We start from the raw sequence: 15,568 nt of genomic DNA on the forward strand, positions 1-15,568 counted from the left end.
CGCGGACAAGTCGTCCATTTTCAGCCTTTTGATTCGTTTCGCCAGAGCACTGTAATTGAAGCTGAAATTTCCACCATTATTATGTCACTGGCGTGGTTGATTATTCACCTACCGCGCGCTCCAGCCCATCCGTGTTCCACTCGATAGAGCATTATGTCCGTTTCCTGTGTCGATTCTGATCGCTCGTTCGCTCTACCGCAATCATTTCGGCGACTTTCCTTGAAAGCGGCATTTCATTAGACGTACCATTAAAATTTAACAAGATTCGTGCCGGTGCATGTGATTTTGGGCGAGCGCTCGCTAGTCTGGAGAATCAATTGCACATACTACTTTTTTGGTAGATGTAAAGACGATTATGAAACCAAACGTTGCTGCGGCATGCACGGCTTTCAAGTTGCTGCTTGGTTTTGATGACAGTCGCGCGCGCGCGCCAAGCAGACTGCAGTGCATTAAAAATTCATGGCGATTTTTAGCGCCGCTCCTCTGGATGCATAATTATTTGCGACGACTCCTTTTTTTACAGCCTATTTTGAGATTTCAAGGCGAAAATGGGTCACGTCCAAAGAGCAAGCAAAGGAAAAAGTGCTGCAGAGAACGTCTGTGTAAAGAGAAAACATCGCCGTTCAACTCTTTTTGAAGATATTTCTTTAGAACTATCTTCTCGCGAAGCATAAATAAAATAAAAAGAGAGCCATGTGTGCCGCAGCGGCATCTTTACAGCGAGAAGGAAATGCCGCTACTATTGCTGCTGCTGAATGCTGAGAGAGCAGAATCTTTATTGTGCTAACTCGATTTATTTTCAGCGGCCTTTCTTGCTGCCTGCAGAATTATATCGTTCCCCTGTTACTTCTGTATACATATACAGCATTATTTATATTTTTCGTGGTTATCTTAACCCTTTCCCCTTTCGTAAGTGGTTCTGTAATTTTTCTCTCCGTTCTTTTCGCCGAGAGGGAACAAAGAGCGCGAATTTAATCCCAGCAGTCAATACATCTTGTTAATCGCGACCCCCGGCAGATTAGGATTTCTCTATATCTCTCACGAGTCCATGTATATATTATGGAAGAACAATCAATCCAACATCCTTTTGTGTCGCTCTTCGTACGTCTTTACGCCTCGTTTGGTTTCACTTTTAATTTAGTCATTCCTTTTTTGATGCATCAGCTGCATTTTTACAATTTTCATATTTACAATTAGTTCCGCCCTAATGCACTGTAAACTGCTTCAATTTGGACATACATATTTTATCTCTTTTTGTTTCTCTTTGCCATAATTAATTTCCAAGTCCTAATTTGGTAATTTTATCCCGTTTTTATTTCTCTTGGTTCAATAATGAAGACTGCAATGACTGGATTCAGACCTAAATTCTGCTTGTGTATGTGAACATTTCATGTAACCCACAGATGCATTCCAATTGGCAGTTAGCAAAGCAGAGTCTGTTTGCCTTTCGTCCTGCGGACGACGTGCCGAATCGATTCCACCTCGGGACAGAGATATTTTTCACGCGCCGCGCCGAAATGAAGCCACTTTTTGCGTCTTATTTGTTTTGCCGGTCGGCGGCAGCAGCAACGCGTGACGTTGGCCACTCGGCGCGCATTAGAATCCATAAATATCTCCGCATGCATTTAATATTGGCATACAGCGCGGGGGGCTTTTACATTTGAATTTCCTTAAAGCGGCTCCTTGGCGTGCTTACCACGTAGCGAGCAGCACCCATAACTCCTTCGCTCGCTCGTTTGCTTGCAGGCTCCTCCCTCGCGCCAGAGATTTATTCCTTCTGATGCACATCAATTTTTCATAAGCACGAAACAGCGGCACCAGAGAGGAGGGAAAAAATTAAAGTGGATTGCAACAAGGGAAAATGGGGCCGTCATTCAGCGCGGGGTCACTGTATAATTTTTTTAACCGAGAAAATAATGATGCTCGCTACAAATGCAGGCAGCTGGTGACAATGCGTTTAAAACTAGAAGTAAATATCAGAATTTTCGGAAAAACACAATTTTATGTGCCATTTTCTTGTTTTTCTTGTTTTAAATTAAAGACAGCTCATATTATATATTATTCCAAACTAAATTAATTAATATCGTAGGCGGTGCCACGCGCAGGAGCCATTCTTGAATAATCTGTTTAAAATTTAAGCATTTAATCTCACCGTGTGCCCCATCCATCCGTCCGCTGCCATTTCATTATTTTCTCTGAAGTTACGGCCAAAATTAATGGGCACCCTCGTGTTTTGATTTCTTGATTCACGTTCAAACACGGGGCGCGCGCGAAATAGCAGATGTCGATTCGAGCACGTCGGACGCCGGAAGGGGGGCGAACGATATACGTGTCAGTGCGCTAGTTTAGCGAACCGCTCGCCATGTTAGACATTGTGCTTTACTCGTATGTGATGATTGCACTAACATCCCTTCAACAGCGACTTTGCCGCCATTGGATGTTTTTGGACTGGACCTGCCTAATCTCTCATATATATTTTTTCTCTCTTGGCCAATTGAAGGCAAAGAAATTCGATTTATCAACCTCATACTCATTTCCCCCTGTTGTCAAAACTACTACTACTCTTTGTTTTTAATTTGAGCTCTTTTCTCTCTGACACTGAAAAGAATTAAGAAATCCACCAGTTTGTTTCCACCATATAGAGTCGAGAAAAAAGATTTTCGTTGCTGTGTGAGCTCTTTGATTCACAAGATCATCCTCCTTTTTCTAGATGACATTATATATATGGCTATTATATTATATTTCTGTCCACCCAAGTTTTTAATTGTGATATGATTATGTTGTTATGATAATGATTGACCAAGAAATCGTTGATGATCTGAACATGATTATTAATGCATGTATTTTTCTTGTATCTGTTTCTGCATGCAGGGGTTCGGTTTTGTAACTTTTGCGAGTAGTGCGGATGCAGAGAGAGCACGCGAAAAACTTCACGGCACCGTGGTTGAGGGCAGGAAAATTGAGGTGTGCATGGAATTTTTTTATTTTTTAATTTTTCTCTCGCGCGCGCACAGATCCGTGAGTGCACCTCTTGTTACGCATTGCCGAGTGATTACCAGTCGATACCATTTTACTGATGTTATTGGCTGGTAATACGGAACGTGTTGCGTAACGACGTATTTGTGCGTGCTGCCATGAACTTGTGTACTACATGGTTTTTACACAACATGTTAGGGCGATCATGATATCCTGCACATAAAAATATATCTCTATATATAATATATACTAGGGTGATATTTATCCATCCAGCTTCTGATTAAAAAAAAAAAAGACGGAAATGAATATCCCCTGCCCTCAAAAATTGAGCCATAACAAAGACGCCTCCTCCTCGATAAAGCCACAGCAGTTTCAGCACATGTTTCTCTGAGCATGGTGATTTTGCCAGTAATTTCTGTTCATTCACCGTATTTCTCGAAGTAACTCGTATTGACAGTACGTTCTTTATCTCTGTGAGCAAAGTGGGGTCGCTCTTCGCGGTAGAATTGGATCTCGTCTATGTGTTTGGTTGGTTAACGACGTGCTTCTTGCTGAACGTTTTTTGGGGATCGCTTGATGATGAGCATGCGGTTGTCTCAAAATTTACGGCCCAAGCAAATAAAAAAGCAGACGACTTTCAATGTTGGCAATGGGTAACGTCCACTTTTTTCCAGAGATAAACTGCTTAATATGTGTTTCCTCTCTTTTTCTCTTGTTTGAGATGAGTTACGATTCGTATCGTTTAACGCCTCAGTTCGTTTTCAAACAAAATCTCACTCTGCTGTTTGCATTTTCTCATCAGACACACACACGTTCACACACTACCTCTTACGAATTATAATTTTCGTTTTTCTCCATCTCTACGAGTTCGGTTTGGCACGTGTGTGAGTAACTGCTGTGACTTGTGTTCATTTTGTAAAACACCTCTCCTCTATACCCTCGCAAATAACATTCCCCCGAGCAATGGTAAGTCTTAATTGTACAGAGTAATCAGTATTGTGGCTGAATCAGAATGAACTCAATGTTACCCGTTTCTTACCTATACATTGAAAACTACTCCATAGTCGGTCAACTGCGAAAAAGTGCGGCTGTATGAAAAGATAAAGTCAGCATATTCGCTGCCCGGAACGCTTCTAGTTAAATGTGATTTTTGCAAAGATCCATCTCCTGCTGCCCCCTCCCTCCCGGAGTTTGCATTCTTACATATTTAGTTGCAAGAACACACGTATACGAATCCACCGCCTTATATATTTATAATCAAGAGTTTTGATTTCAATTTTCAACACCTTCCCTCATGAAAAACCCCGCCTTCGACTCTCTGTCTTTTCCTGTGATGTCTTCTCCCTCCTCGCTCGACGAACTGAAATTTCAAACACAACAGAGTCGGAACGAATTTAATTATCTAATAATCAATCCTTGCAATATGATGTTTTTGTGCGTGTGCGGCTGCAGGGTGCGAATGTGCGAGTGCTTGCGGAAAATGGCCTGGATATCCTGTTGTCATTGCCATTTATATTGTGATACCATCTATATCGACATAGTGGAAAGAGTTTGTTTGATTATATATCATGTTTGTTAACCCCGAAACATATACATACACACACAGCGCAGGCAATCGAATTGCGAATTTGTGTAACGACCACAAGCAGCGTGCGCCACCGACGAGTGACCAAAAATGATTGCAACTAATGTCTTCTCTTTCAGGTCGGCGTCGCGTCTCTGCCGTTATTTGTTACGTTCTTCTTTTTTGATTGCAAATGTTTCTCTCATGCAAAGCGTGCTACATTTTTTGTTCTCCTTTTGATTTTCTATAGTGCGTCGGGCCGTAGGTCAAATAAGTCTCTCGAATCTCTCACACTCTGTGGGTGCGGGCAGTTCGTAAAATCTCTCAATCTGTCTCAAGTTATGAAAGACCGCCCAACATAATGAGGGTCAGGTAAGCGAAAGTGAAGATGACGATGGCATTCCAAAACTTGAAATGATTTTTAATTAAGCAAACGCAACATTTATAAAAGATAATCTCTCTGAACTGAATGTGGATAATGATTCAAGCCTGGAACTATAATTCAAGTTTTTTTTATTTAATATGAATTTCACTTGATTTGCCAATTTTGATTGAGTTAATTTTGGAGCATCTCAGAAACAAGTAATTTTTAAAATCCTTACAAAAACGTGTACGTCCAACAAGAACAAAACAACTCCTCTGCTCCCCGTTATCTCATATCTTATGTAAATTTGAGACTCCTTTTTGATGCACCGTGTATTTTAAACACACTAAGGAGATGAGCTGCTTTGTTGACATGATCTATATATAATCATAGCATGTTGATTTTTGGATTACTCTGTTCACACCAAGTGCATTATTTTTCCTATTATTTTCATTGCTGGATTAATACTGTTGCTGAAGGTTGGTTTGCTTTGTTGACCATGGAAGTGCGAACTGGATTTTTCCATTAATTATCTATGATTTTTTTAATCTTACCACATTAGTTGATTGTCATGAACTCGGAACTGAATTAATCTCACACACACCAATTTTGGCCGTCGGCTCGCGCGGCAGACCGATTGACTATGAAACACGCGGTTTGCCGCCCCATTCTTCACTCTAATGCGGACGCGTATTTTCGAGACGCTTCTTTTATGAAATGAAAAAAAAAATCGGCAAAAACTGCCCCATTCGACCAATCTCAGGAGCGGACCGAAAGTCGACGCGTTCGCACCCTGCCTTGTGCAGTTCCTTCAAACTCAGAGTCCCGAATTTTTAGTTTGGGTTTGAGATGTTGACACTTTAATTTCTGCTACCGCTGCGTACTTAGAGAGAACTTAGTGACTTAGACGATCTTGGTGCATCCCTGTACTGCAGTTGTTATTACTATCTACACACACTGTGTTGCCTTTCCTCCTACAAAACTTCTGTCTCGCGATCTCTTTTTATCAGAAAAGCCGCTCGAAACCGCTCCAGACACCTGGAAACTGAACTTTTTGATCGACAAACCGGCTTTCTGGATAAAAATAGTCGTCAGGCGGAATGCATCAGTGTTGGTCTGCCGCTCTGCATCATTCTCAGCATCATATATATACATTAAAAATCAAACGCTAATAATTCAAAGTAGGGTTTTGCCTCAAAAAACAAACAATGGACACGTGTGTTTTTTATTGTCGTACAACATCCGTTCGCTGAAGCAACAACACACGTTCGCTTATATATCGATCGATTTCGGAAAGTCTCACTTAATGTGGAGGGAATCTGGCGCGGGGGCGGGGTTAGAGAGTGTGTGTTCCTTTTTGCGTGCGAACCCGCACCCCGCCGCCCGGCCGCCGCCGGTGCATCTTTCTCAGTTTGGAAATGCTGTGTCTAACTTCCTTCATTCATTTGCTCTTCTGCACCCAGCCTGCATCCAGCCTCTTAATTCGGTCGGCTCCCGAGCGTCGTGCATACTGATTCCAGTATTCACGAATGCGGCGATCTTATCCTCTTTCTCTCTCTCACACAAGTTTGCCAGTCTTATCTCTTTCTCATACATGAATCATTTACAAATGGTTGTGTTTTTGTACGGTGTGTGCGATTATCAAGCGCAAGGGAATTCCAAACTGCTGCACGTTCTCTGTCAAGAGCAACCCTAGACTACTTGCTCTGTTTGTGTGCGTGCGAGTGCTGCTCTATCTGTATTAATACTTATTCCATGCCATTGCAATACTGGTGTTGTGCGTGACATGCGTGCGCGTTTGCCATCAATTGTACCACACTCACTAATGTTGATACTAACTTTTCCGAAGAATTAGGCCCTCCTAATAATAATGTTTCGGACACACGTCCTCGCGCGGCGGCCCCCGGCTCTCCGCGGGCTTCCGCCACATAATCTCGCTTTAGATGTTGTTGTATCAAGGAGTTTTCTCGTAATCTGAACACCTTTGTTTTTGAAATGCAATCATCTATATATAGCTTTTACCAATCCATCAGATGTTCTTCAGCATGCATTTTTAAAGTATATCTCAAACAGCCCGTTCACACAGTATTATATTGTCGAGCTTTTTGTCGCCAATAACAGGGACGTGGGCTATCGTCCGGCACAGCTCCGGCTCGCAAACAAATCGGACGACCGCCGACGTCCCTTTCAAATAATCATTGTCAAGCTTTGCGCGAGGAAACCGCTCGCGACCCTCGAGAAGCCACGCGTTTCGGCCCTGGGTCAAAAATATAAGCTTCTGTGGCTAAATGGGGTCGGCCGCGAGTGGCCTTCCGACGCACTTTCTCTAAAGCTGAAGTGAGCAAGACCTGTGCGTATTCGTACACTTTGGCGGGGCGCGCCCCGAGCTGCTTTTGCCGCTACCCTAGGGCTTGAAGGTTTCTGAAGGGTCGAAAACCACAGTGTGCATGCCAGTAATTGAACGTCAGACTACTCTCTCTCTCTCTATGCTAAAAGTCTTCTAAATAACCTGTGACTATCAGCACGTCCTAAAACTTGCACACAAAACGAAGGAAGTCGACTCAAAAACAACCGATCGTTGCTGTTTTATTTCCAATTTGTGTTTTTCTCTTTCTCCGTCAAAATTTTCTCTATCTATCTCTATACTGTATTAATATTAATTTTGTTGCCTGTTTTTGTGTTTTGTAGGTGGCTTTGTGTTATTACATTCATAAGAATTGACTCCAGTAGATTGAACAAGCTACTGACTCGTGCCTTGAGCCAACACATTACTATAAATCATAGCTTTGGGTATCGTGGACGAATTCCCCTCACATTAAAGCGCAAAATCCACTCTGATTATATAACGGAAAACAATAAAATCGTTTGTTTATTCGTGAAAGAAACGAACCGAAAAATAGCACTTTAATTTTTGCGTGCGTGTGTGCGTGCGAGTTTGTTTATTCAGTGTTTTACATTGTTAGTCTGCAAGGCTACTTATATACTTTGGATATATCATCATGTTGCATGGATATCTTGATTACTTGTATTACTCTGTTCCACATAATCATTTGAATATCAAGCCAAATTATATCTCAGCCAACTGACCAAAAATCACCCCCCTCAAAATACACTCATACACGACATACACACAGAAATACACATACACACCGGAAAAAATTCTGATATAAAACTCGACGTGTAGTTTCAAAAAGACAAAACTATCCACAGTCATTTTTGCTTCCAAACTTTGAGCTCTTCTTCAGTTGTGTTTATCTAATCGCCGTCATCTTTGAAATTTAGGTTAACAACGCAACGGCGAGGGTGCAAACCAAGAAAGCGCCGGCGGTGCCAAATGGTGAGTTTTCCGCTTTTTATCTCCTCCTTTTCGTAAATATCTGTCACACCCACGTTTCCACAAGCGAAATTATTATCTCTGTTCAACTCATACATAAGCCATATATTATATATACTGTCCTGACAACTGCAACCAGCACTACACACTTTTGCCTCTTGGAATTTGATTTCTGAAAGTCTAGTTTTATTACTTCCATTGGCATGAAAGGAAGCAGCTATGTGGTGAAAAAAGAGAACTCAAGGCACACATACCTTCAATACCACGGCACTTTGGTGCCGATTCTGTGGGCAAAATTATTGATTCCCCCAAAAGAAAAAAATCAAAGTTGATGGGTAAAGAAGGAGCCTACAAGTAGACCTAGTGCTAGATGAGAATGAATGGTTGTGCTTCCTGAAAAAAAAACTATACGTATTAATCACACAAACTAATCAGCTGATTGGTTAGCGCAAAACGTCGAATTTTGATTGTTACTTTGTATTTTAGTTTTTCTCACTAGGAATGGATCAGTCCCTTCTCTGGGTGAGATATCTTGAGCATAGTAACTTCCATTCTCTTTAGTTTCACTTGATGTGGGCCATGCAATTTGTTTCTTTGTGTCTCACGACATCACAGTTGTCCATGAAAAAAAATCGTAAAATTCTCTGAATGTGGTAGTGCCTACACACAATAAATCATGCTTAGAATTTTAATTCTAAATATTGATCTGCATGCTGCCTACTCTGCACCCATGTGCTTCCGAATATATTTTCATGCAAATACCGTAGCTTTTTTTTAAAAGCGTTCACGCTTTTTTGACGCTGCGTGCACAGTTTTTTTCTGTAGGCAAATCCCATAATGTGTGGCTCTTGCGCTTCCTGCTCTGTACCACCTAGTGCAAACGTTCAAAGTGGAATGCAGATTTTATTTACTTGTTAAGTGGAAATCACACTATAATTCTTGTTCCGATTGACGTTCATTGATTATATATCATTACATACATTTGTGTGTATATGTATATATTACTCATCACTTTTTTCACATTGACTGAGGTCAACCTCAGCTCCAACATGTATTTGACTGAAGTACTAATTGTTTTTATTTTCCTGCAGTTTGCCTACAATGGCCTGAAGGTTGGTCTATTTCTATATACTAGGATTGCGATTGTTATTTTGGATTGTTTGCCACACACTTGCTTGAATTTGCATGTTAGCTATCATTTCAACTGCCTAATTGTCTTCCTGAGTATATCTTAATATCAGTAGTAAGGGATTGCTCAAAATAATACTTTGGAAATTTTAAAAATAATTTTATTTGAGGCTAGTATGGCTCGAATGAAAATTGCTTAGCCAAGAATCAATCTCAAACAAGTAAATTAGATCAACTGAAAAGTTTTAGAACTTCAGAAAAAAAGTTCACTAAACCAAAGGTGAAGAGTAGAATTCTTAACCGTGCCTAAATGGTTTGGAAAACTTGGAAATTGAAATAATTATTCTGAATAGATTGGTCTTGTGGCATGTTTGGAAATCGAGGGAAATAATATGAAATTTCGTAAAATTTGATTTTTTGTTGCAGCACACCGACCTGAATTTACCTCCAATGATTATGGTTAGTTAAAAAATTTTCTGAATTTTCTATCTAGTCAGTTCTCTTGCTTGTTGGAAAAGGAAAGGGTCAGTTGAATACCCTCATTTTCAAATATGCATTAGTACCGACCTTTCTTCTCGTTAGCTCAGCAATTCTCATACTATATAGGACTTACTCTAACGTCAGTATGAAAATGGTTGTGTTATTTACTTTTTCACGCGCTAGTAATTAAAAACAAAAAGCATTTTGTAGATTAGAGTTTGCGAATGAATTCCGTGTGGATTATCATAAAAAGAACAGTACAATGACATGCATTGCTTGCGCGCAAAGCATTATTATTGAAATAATGAAATCATCACCAGCTGAAATCGATAAAGAACGCGCGGAAATGCCTGCCGATTTGATTCATTCGCTGATTGTGCATGGTTTGCTGGGCAGAAAGCTGCTGCTGTGCGGCAGGTTGGCTCATTTTGTGCTCTTTGTTGCAGTTGCGGCTCTACGAGGCGTAGCGATCCAGCGGGGCAGGGTGCGCGGATACCCGGCGGCTGCAGCTGCCGCGGCGGCGGCCGCCTTCGCCAGACATCCGAGTCCCTTCTCGGCGGCGGCCACTGCACTCCACGGATACACACCGTAAGCGTGCTGCTGCTTCTTTTCCCCATTGTTATTGCTGGCAGGCAGCCGGAAAACTCGCTGCAATATGCCAATTCGACGGCCCTTATTCCCTTATTGGCAGCGCAGCTCGCTTCACTTGGCTGAATCCTCCTTGCCTGTCGATGATTGTGGCTGCTTTCCCGGCCGCCCACTTCTTTTTCCGCTTTGTGTGACTGTGTCGCTCGCTTTTGTGCGGCCAGCCAAGTCTCTGGTGCTCCTTCCCCCTTTTTAAATCAGTTTATCTCAATTTGCGTGGAAAACTTTACTACTGGCGATGGGCCTGCATTTATTCCAGACTTTTGGGTTCGGAAAATGGACTCTTGCCTATTCATTTACGGATTAATTCTTTGGGGAGTTTTTTTACCTTTTTATTATTTTTTCATCGTTTGACAATGGAGGCTAAAATTATCTTTCCATCTTTTAGTGTTCATAAATTTTGTGTCACACATTATTTCGCTGCTAAAATGTTCATTGCAATCATTCCACTCACGTAATGCGTTAATGCAGACGCCAAATTCGCCCGGACCGCAATTACTCCATAAAAGCGCGACGCATTAATAATTGTAGCGCCCGGATTTTTAATTAAATTCTCGAATTGAGCTCGGACGTGTACGTGCGCCGTCGTAAACCGACGGACGGAGAATTAATTTTTCAAAGCAAACAGATAAAAGTGCTCTGAACAGCTCACGTGCGGCGCGCGTTTCATGCAGAATTATTATATTTTGCGCCGGCACCGGGCGCGCGCGCGAGCCAGCCAACGAGCCAACTAGAACTAGCGAGAGCAACGGCGTCGTAAAAATTTTAGCTCTGCGGCACGTGGGGCGTAATGTATGCTATTGTTATCGATCTGATGAGTGTGTATGTGTGTGTTGCAGAGGTGTCTACTATGACCCCATCCTGGCGGCGCATGCAGCTTCACAGGCCGATCCCAACTACAGGCTTCAGGTACATAGCGCTCTTGCGATTGACGCCTTTGCGCCAGCTCATGAATTAATCTCGACGTGCCCCGAATTTTTAACTACTAAAAAAGTGTCCACCAATTTTTCTGTATTTCGCTCTCTTTCAACCTGCACCAGCCCGCTGCATTTTTCTCTTTGGCTCTCCGAGTAGCACAGACTCACACTCACAGTCAGTGTGTGGCTCAGAATCATTCTCCCGCCCACAATCCCCACCCGATGCATTTTTAGTTGCTCGGCGGGCGCAGGGGTCCCGTAGCTCTCTATCTCAATGAATTTGCATGCCCAAGTACTTCATTACAAACTTGCTCCTCTGCATGACTAAAACATAATTAAAAACTTCCGCAGAAGTTATTAAGGTATATAAGGTCTCTCTCAGTGAATTAATTTTGATTGACTGATTAGTGTTTGGAAACAGTTTTCGTTTTTCTACTTTCTGGGCGCCAAGCTACGCTTTTTGAAAGCAGCCTTGCCTGCTCTTTCGGAAAGTCGTAAATTGCCGATTGGAAACTGTGGAAAGTATCCCCTGTTTAAGCAGCTCAGGACTTGTTGTATTGTACAAAAACATTATGCACTTTGAGAAATGCTTTGGAATGTTTGATATATAACTCTATACTTCGATACAACTTATATATAATTATTGAAATAGTTGCGTTGACGCTGTTGGGTTTGCTTATGGACTTTTCACTCATTGTAACCAGCTTTGTATTTTCACAGAACCTATTGGAATTTGTACGCTCTCTATATATGATTTTTGTGTTGTTGACATACATACCGATATCTTATTATACATATTTGACTGAGATCCGATACTGCAAGTGAGTGCCACTAACTGATTTTCCGCGACAAACACACTCTCGGCACCACCACCTTCTTCTCGTTTCGTGTTTTTTACTTACTCTGTGTGTGTTGTGTGTCCATCATACTAGAAGTTATGTACAAGTAAACCCCACCTTCCAGCAAGTAGTTGGTTTACTAGCAGCTTCTGGTTCGATGCGCTCTCGGGCCTTCCGACCAAACCTTGGTGAATGAAACGGTGGCTGTAGACAAGTGAGATAAGAAACGAACCGACCGACTCAGGTCCAGTGCATGCTGTATCACTCGTGGGTCACTCTAATTTAATTAATGCTCTTTAATTTTGGCTGTGTATGCATTTATACTTTTCTCCACTTCTCCAACCAACACCACTACTACTACTGCTGCTCTCTCTTTTTGTTTATCTTATCATTTATGTCCGTCCGTTCCTCGTCGCTGAATGCTCTCTGCCGCCCTCGCTTGTTAAAAAGTCTGCCATTGTCGAGGGGCAGTTTACCCTCGGTTCGCGAAACTCGGCGTTGTTTCAATTAAAAGAAGCCCAGTAGCGCGGCAGCATTGTTTCCCTGGCTCGCGGCCCCTGCAATCTTGACCCCTGAAAAAGTTGTGCTCGCGGCCGGTCGAAGCAATTAAAAGTTTGTTCAGCGAGAAACGCCATTATCTCCTCGTCGTTGAGGGGTAGCTCGCTGGAACACTTTGTTTGCGAGTCGAATGGGGGTGACAATTGTAATGAGGTGCATTGCACCATCGCGCACAGACCCCGCTCGAGATCTTTCCGCGACTTGAGACGGCATAAGTGCTTTTGTGTTTTTCGTAATTGGAGCTTTTGCGGCCACGAGAGGCGGCAACGGCCTTTCTCCCTGAAAAGTCTGCTTGAAAATTCATGAATTCACTTAAAACCATTTGAAAAGTGGCTGCTCCTTTACCTCGAGTTTCATTTAACCGTAAAATCTTAATATTCAGCTATTTTAATTTCCTTAAACGGACTATCAATGAGAGAGTATTCAGTAGCTTTTGTTCTTTTTTTCTTTTTTTTTAATTTTATCCCTTCAATTTTTATTATAAATCTTTGTGGAAGCGTCTACAAACTTGCTCTTGTTTTCTGAAAGGGGAATATTTGCAAGGGGCTCTGTTCTCCGCTCGTAAATCGGCCATTTCGCCGCTCTCACTGTTGAAACATCCGATTCTGCATGCTGAGAAATTTGCTCGCGCATTGTTTGTCGGCTCTTGCTTACCTCTCCTCGTTGCGCCCGCGAACGAGAATTTATCGCACTCGCTAGTGCCTCCGCTCGGAACTCTAAAATATTCACTTCTCTGCATCCCTTGTGAATTTTCCCTTGCGGAACACTCGCTCTCGCCTTTGTAGACCTTCTTGGTTAAACACTCCTGTCATAGTGTAAATTTCTGTTCTTAGCAGTGTAGTTTGCAGCATTTTTCACTAAACACTCACTTTTTGCGCACGTTTTTGACCAACCTCTCTAACTTCCCGATAACTTTTTAGTGGATACAACAAACCTCAAATTTATTCTCCTTAACGTACTCCACGAGTCCACTCTATATTTCATTTTGAGATATTAATCGTGTTTCAAGCAAAGGACAGGAGGTATTCTAGACGTTTTTATGTTTCAGGCTGCTCCAACAACCGACGAGGTAATTAAATACTTCTTTCAAAGTGTTGGTATTCTCTTGTAAAATTAAGTTCACTGGCCTGTGCGCATCTTGCCCGAAAAGATGTGCGAAGTGGTTTTGTGAGTATCGTTCGCTCATTTATACACAGAAAACAAAGACACCAGTAATATCACATGTGAGGGAGTAGAATAGTATGGATAACTTAAAAGAATATTTTTAGACTGCTTATATCTCTTAAATACTTTGTAACACCACCAAATACAAATTAAAAGTACGGTTTACTGATATTGAGCCTCATCGAACGCTGCATTAATATTTGAATCAATTACTCCTTCAGTTATCTACCTATTCATTCTTTCATCTAGAGGTAGGATTAATATTGGTGGAATAGTTTGATAACCTCACAAACAAAGTAGATAAAATACATTATTTTTATTATTTTGATGGAACAGAACGGAAGCAATAGTTTTTGACGCTGAAATAGCTGCGACCGTGAATTCCTAATGTTCCATAATATTCCTGTATTAACACATTTTTTGATAACCGCTCAAGATTTTTCCGCTTAGCAGCACGCGATTGCTCGGAATCACACAATCGAGCTCTCTTGCTGTGTTTTTCGCCTTGGAGGTGGAACGTGCAGTAATTTCCACAAAGAAACAATTTCATGCACACGATGTACTCTTCGTAATGACATCTAAACACAAAGAAAAGTACGCACAATGATGCGACCTCCATACAGGATGGCCTAAGAGTAAGACGCTAGCATTAAATATACATTTAACTTGACAAGCCAATGCTGATTATTTATTGTTTCACTTCATTCTTTTTCAAATGAAATATTTTCTGCTTATCTTTTGAAAGGGAAATTACAATTTAGTACATTCACATGAATTAGCATAAATCAGACATGATCAAAGTTTGTAATTCTATTCCCGCATTAGTTTATTTCCAGACAGCAATTTTACAAATTCCTCGTTAATCCCCATTTTCATGGTTGCGTAAGCACAATTCCGCAAATTGCAAGTTAGAAACATCTGTTTGAAGGGTAACGCCGAGCTGTTAGGCCAGCCTGTGTGCATACTTGCGGTCGTAATCACATACTTACATACACTAACTCACAAGTCGACACTGAAACGTTGCATTGCGCACTGCGAAACTCAGATGATGGTGATGCTGCTCTAACCCATCCGACTGTCTGTGCGAGTGTCATAACTAACCCAAGGAGTGTGGTTGTTGCAAAATGTCGTTTGTCGCCCCGGAGGCCGGCTGAGACGGAGAACTTTGCTTTCCACCCCGGGCAAAGAAGGAATGAATGACCCGTTTCGGCCGGGGCTGACAGACATTAGCGAGAGCGCCAACGCCATCCAGAGTTTACTCGCTGCATGATGTGATGATGATGGCCGGCGAATGATGACGGTGGCTGCTGTTCACGCTCCATACATTCTTGCTCACTGTCGCCAAAGTATTTCAAGTGCATAGTGTTTTCATCAACGCTCCTCTGACGTGGGCCGCGCGCGTTAATGCGACTGGACAGTAATTGTCACTCACTCGGATTGTTTTCTGTGCCGCGCCGGCCCAGTCTTTTGTTCTGTATCGAGCTGGAAATAATTGACTGATTGACTACTGCTATACATACTAATTGGCATGCCGATCGACTCTTCTGCACACAGTTTGGGTCTTTTGTCCTTCTCTCTCTTTATTATATTATCTACTAC

At 41.9% G+C, this 15,568-nt stretch overlaps 1 protein-coding gene across 15 annotated transcripts in view; it reads left to right on the forward strand.

Annotated features, from left to right (window-relative positions):
- Rbfox1 (RNA-binding Fox protein 1) overlaps window positions 1–15,568 on the forward strand; it is a 44,224-nt gene that overhangs the window by 22,155 nt on the left and 6,501 nt on the right. For 8 of the 15 annotated variants that reach the window (XM_065492029.1, XM_065492022.1, XM_065492021.1 and 5 more), the window contains 8 exons: window positions 2,872–2,964; window positions 8,187–8,241; window positions 8,725–8,760; window positions 9,330–9,350; window positions 9,793–9,825; window positions 10,293–10,434; window positions 11,331–11,400; window positions 13,854–13,874. In XM_065492029.1, the coding sequence (XP_065348101.1) occupies window positions 2,872–2,964; window positions 8,187–8,241; window positions 8,725–8,760; window positions 9,330–9,350; window positions 9,793–9,825; window positions 10,293–10,434; window positions 11,331–11,400; window positions 13,854–13,874 (471 nt within the window). The remainder of the gene's footprint in view (window positions 1–2,871; window positions 2,965–8,186; window positions 8,242–8,724; window positions 8,761–9,329; window positions 9,351–9,792; window positions 9,826–10,292; window positions 10,435–11,330; window positions 11,401–13,853; window positions 13,875–15,568) is intronic. The other 7 variants (XM_065492031.1, XM_065492023.1, XM_065492024.1 and 4 more) reach the window with 6 other exon arrangements.

This window comes from Cloeon dipterum, chromosome 4 (assembly GCF_949628265.1).
Source record: "Cloeon dipterum chromosome 4, ieCloDipt1.1, whole genome shotgun sequence".
NCBI lineage: Eukaryota > Metazoa > Arthropoda > Insecta > Ephemeroptera > Baetidae > Cloeon > Cloeon dipterum.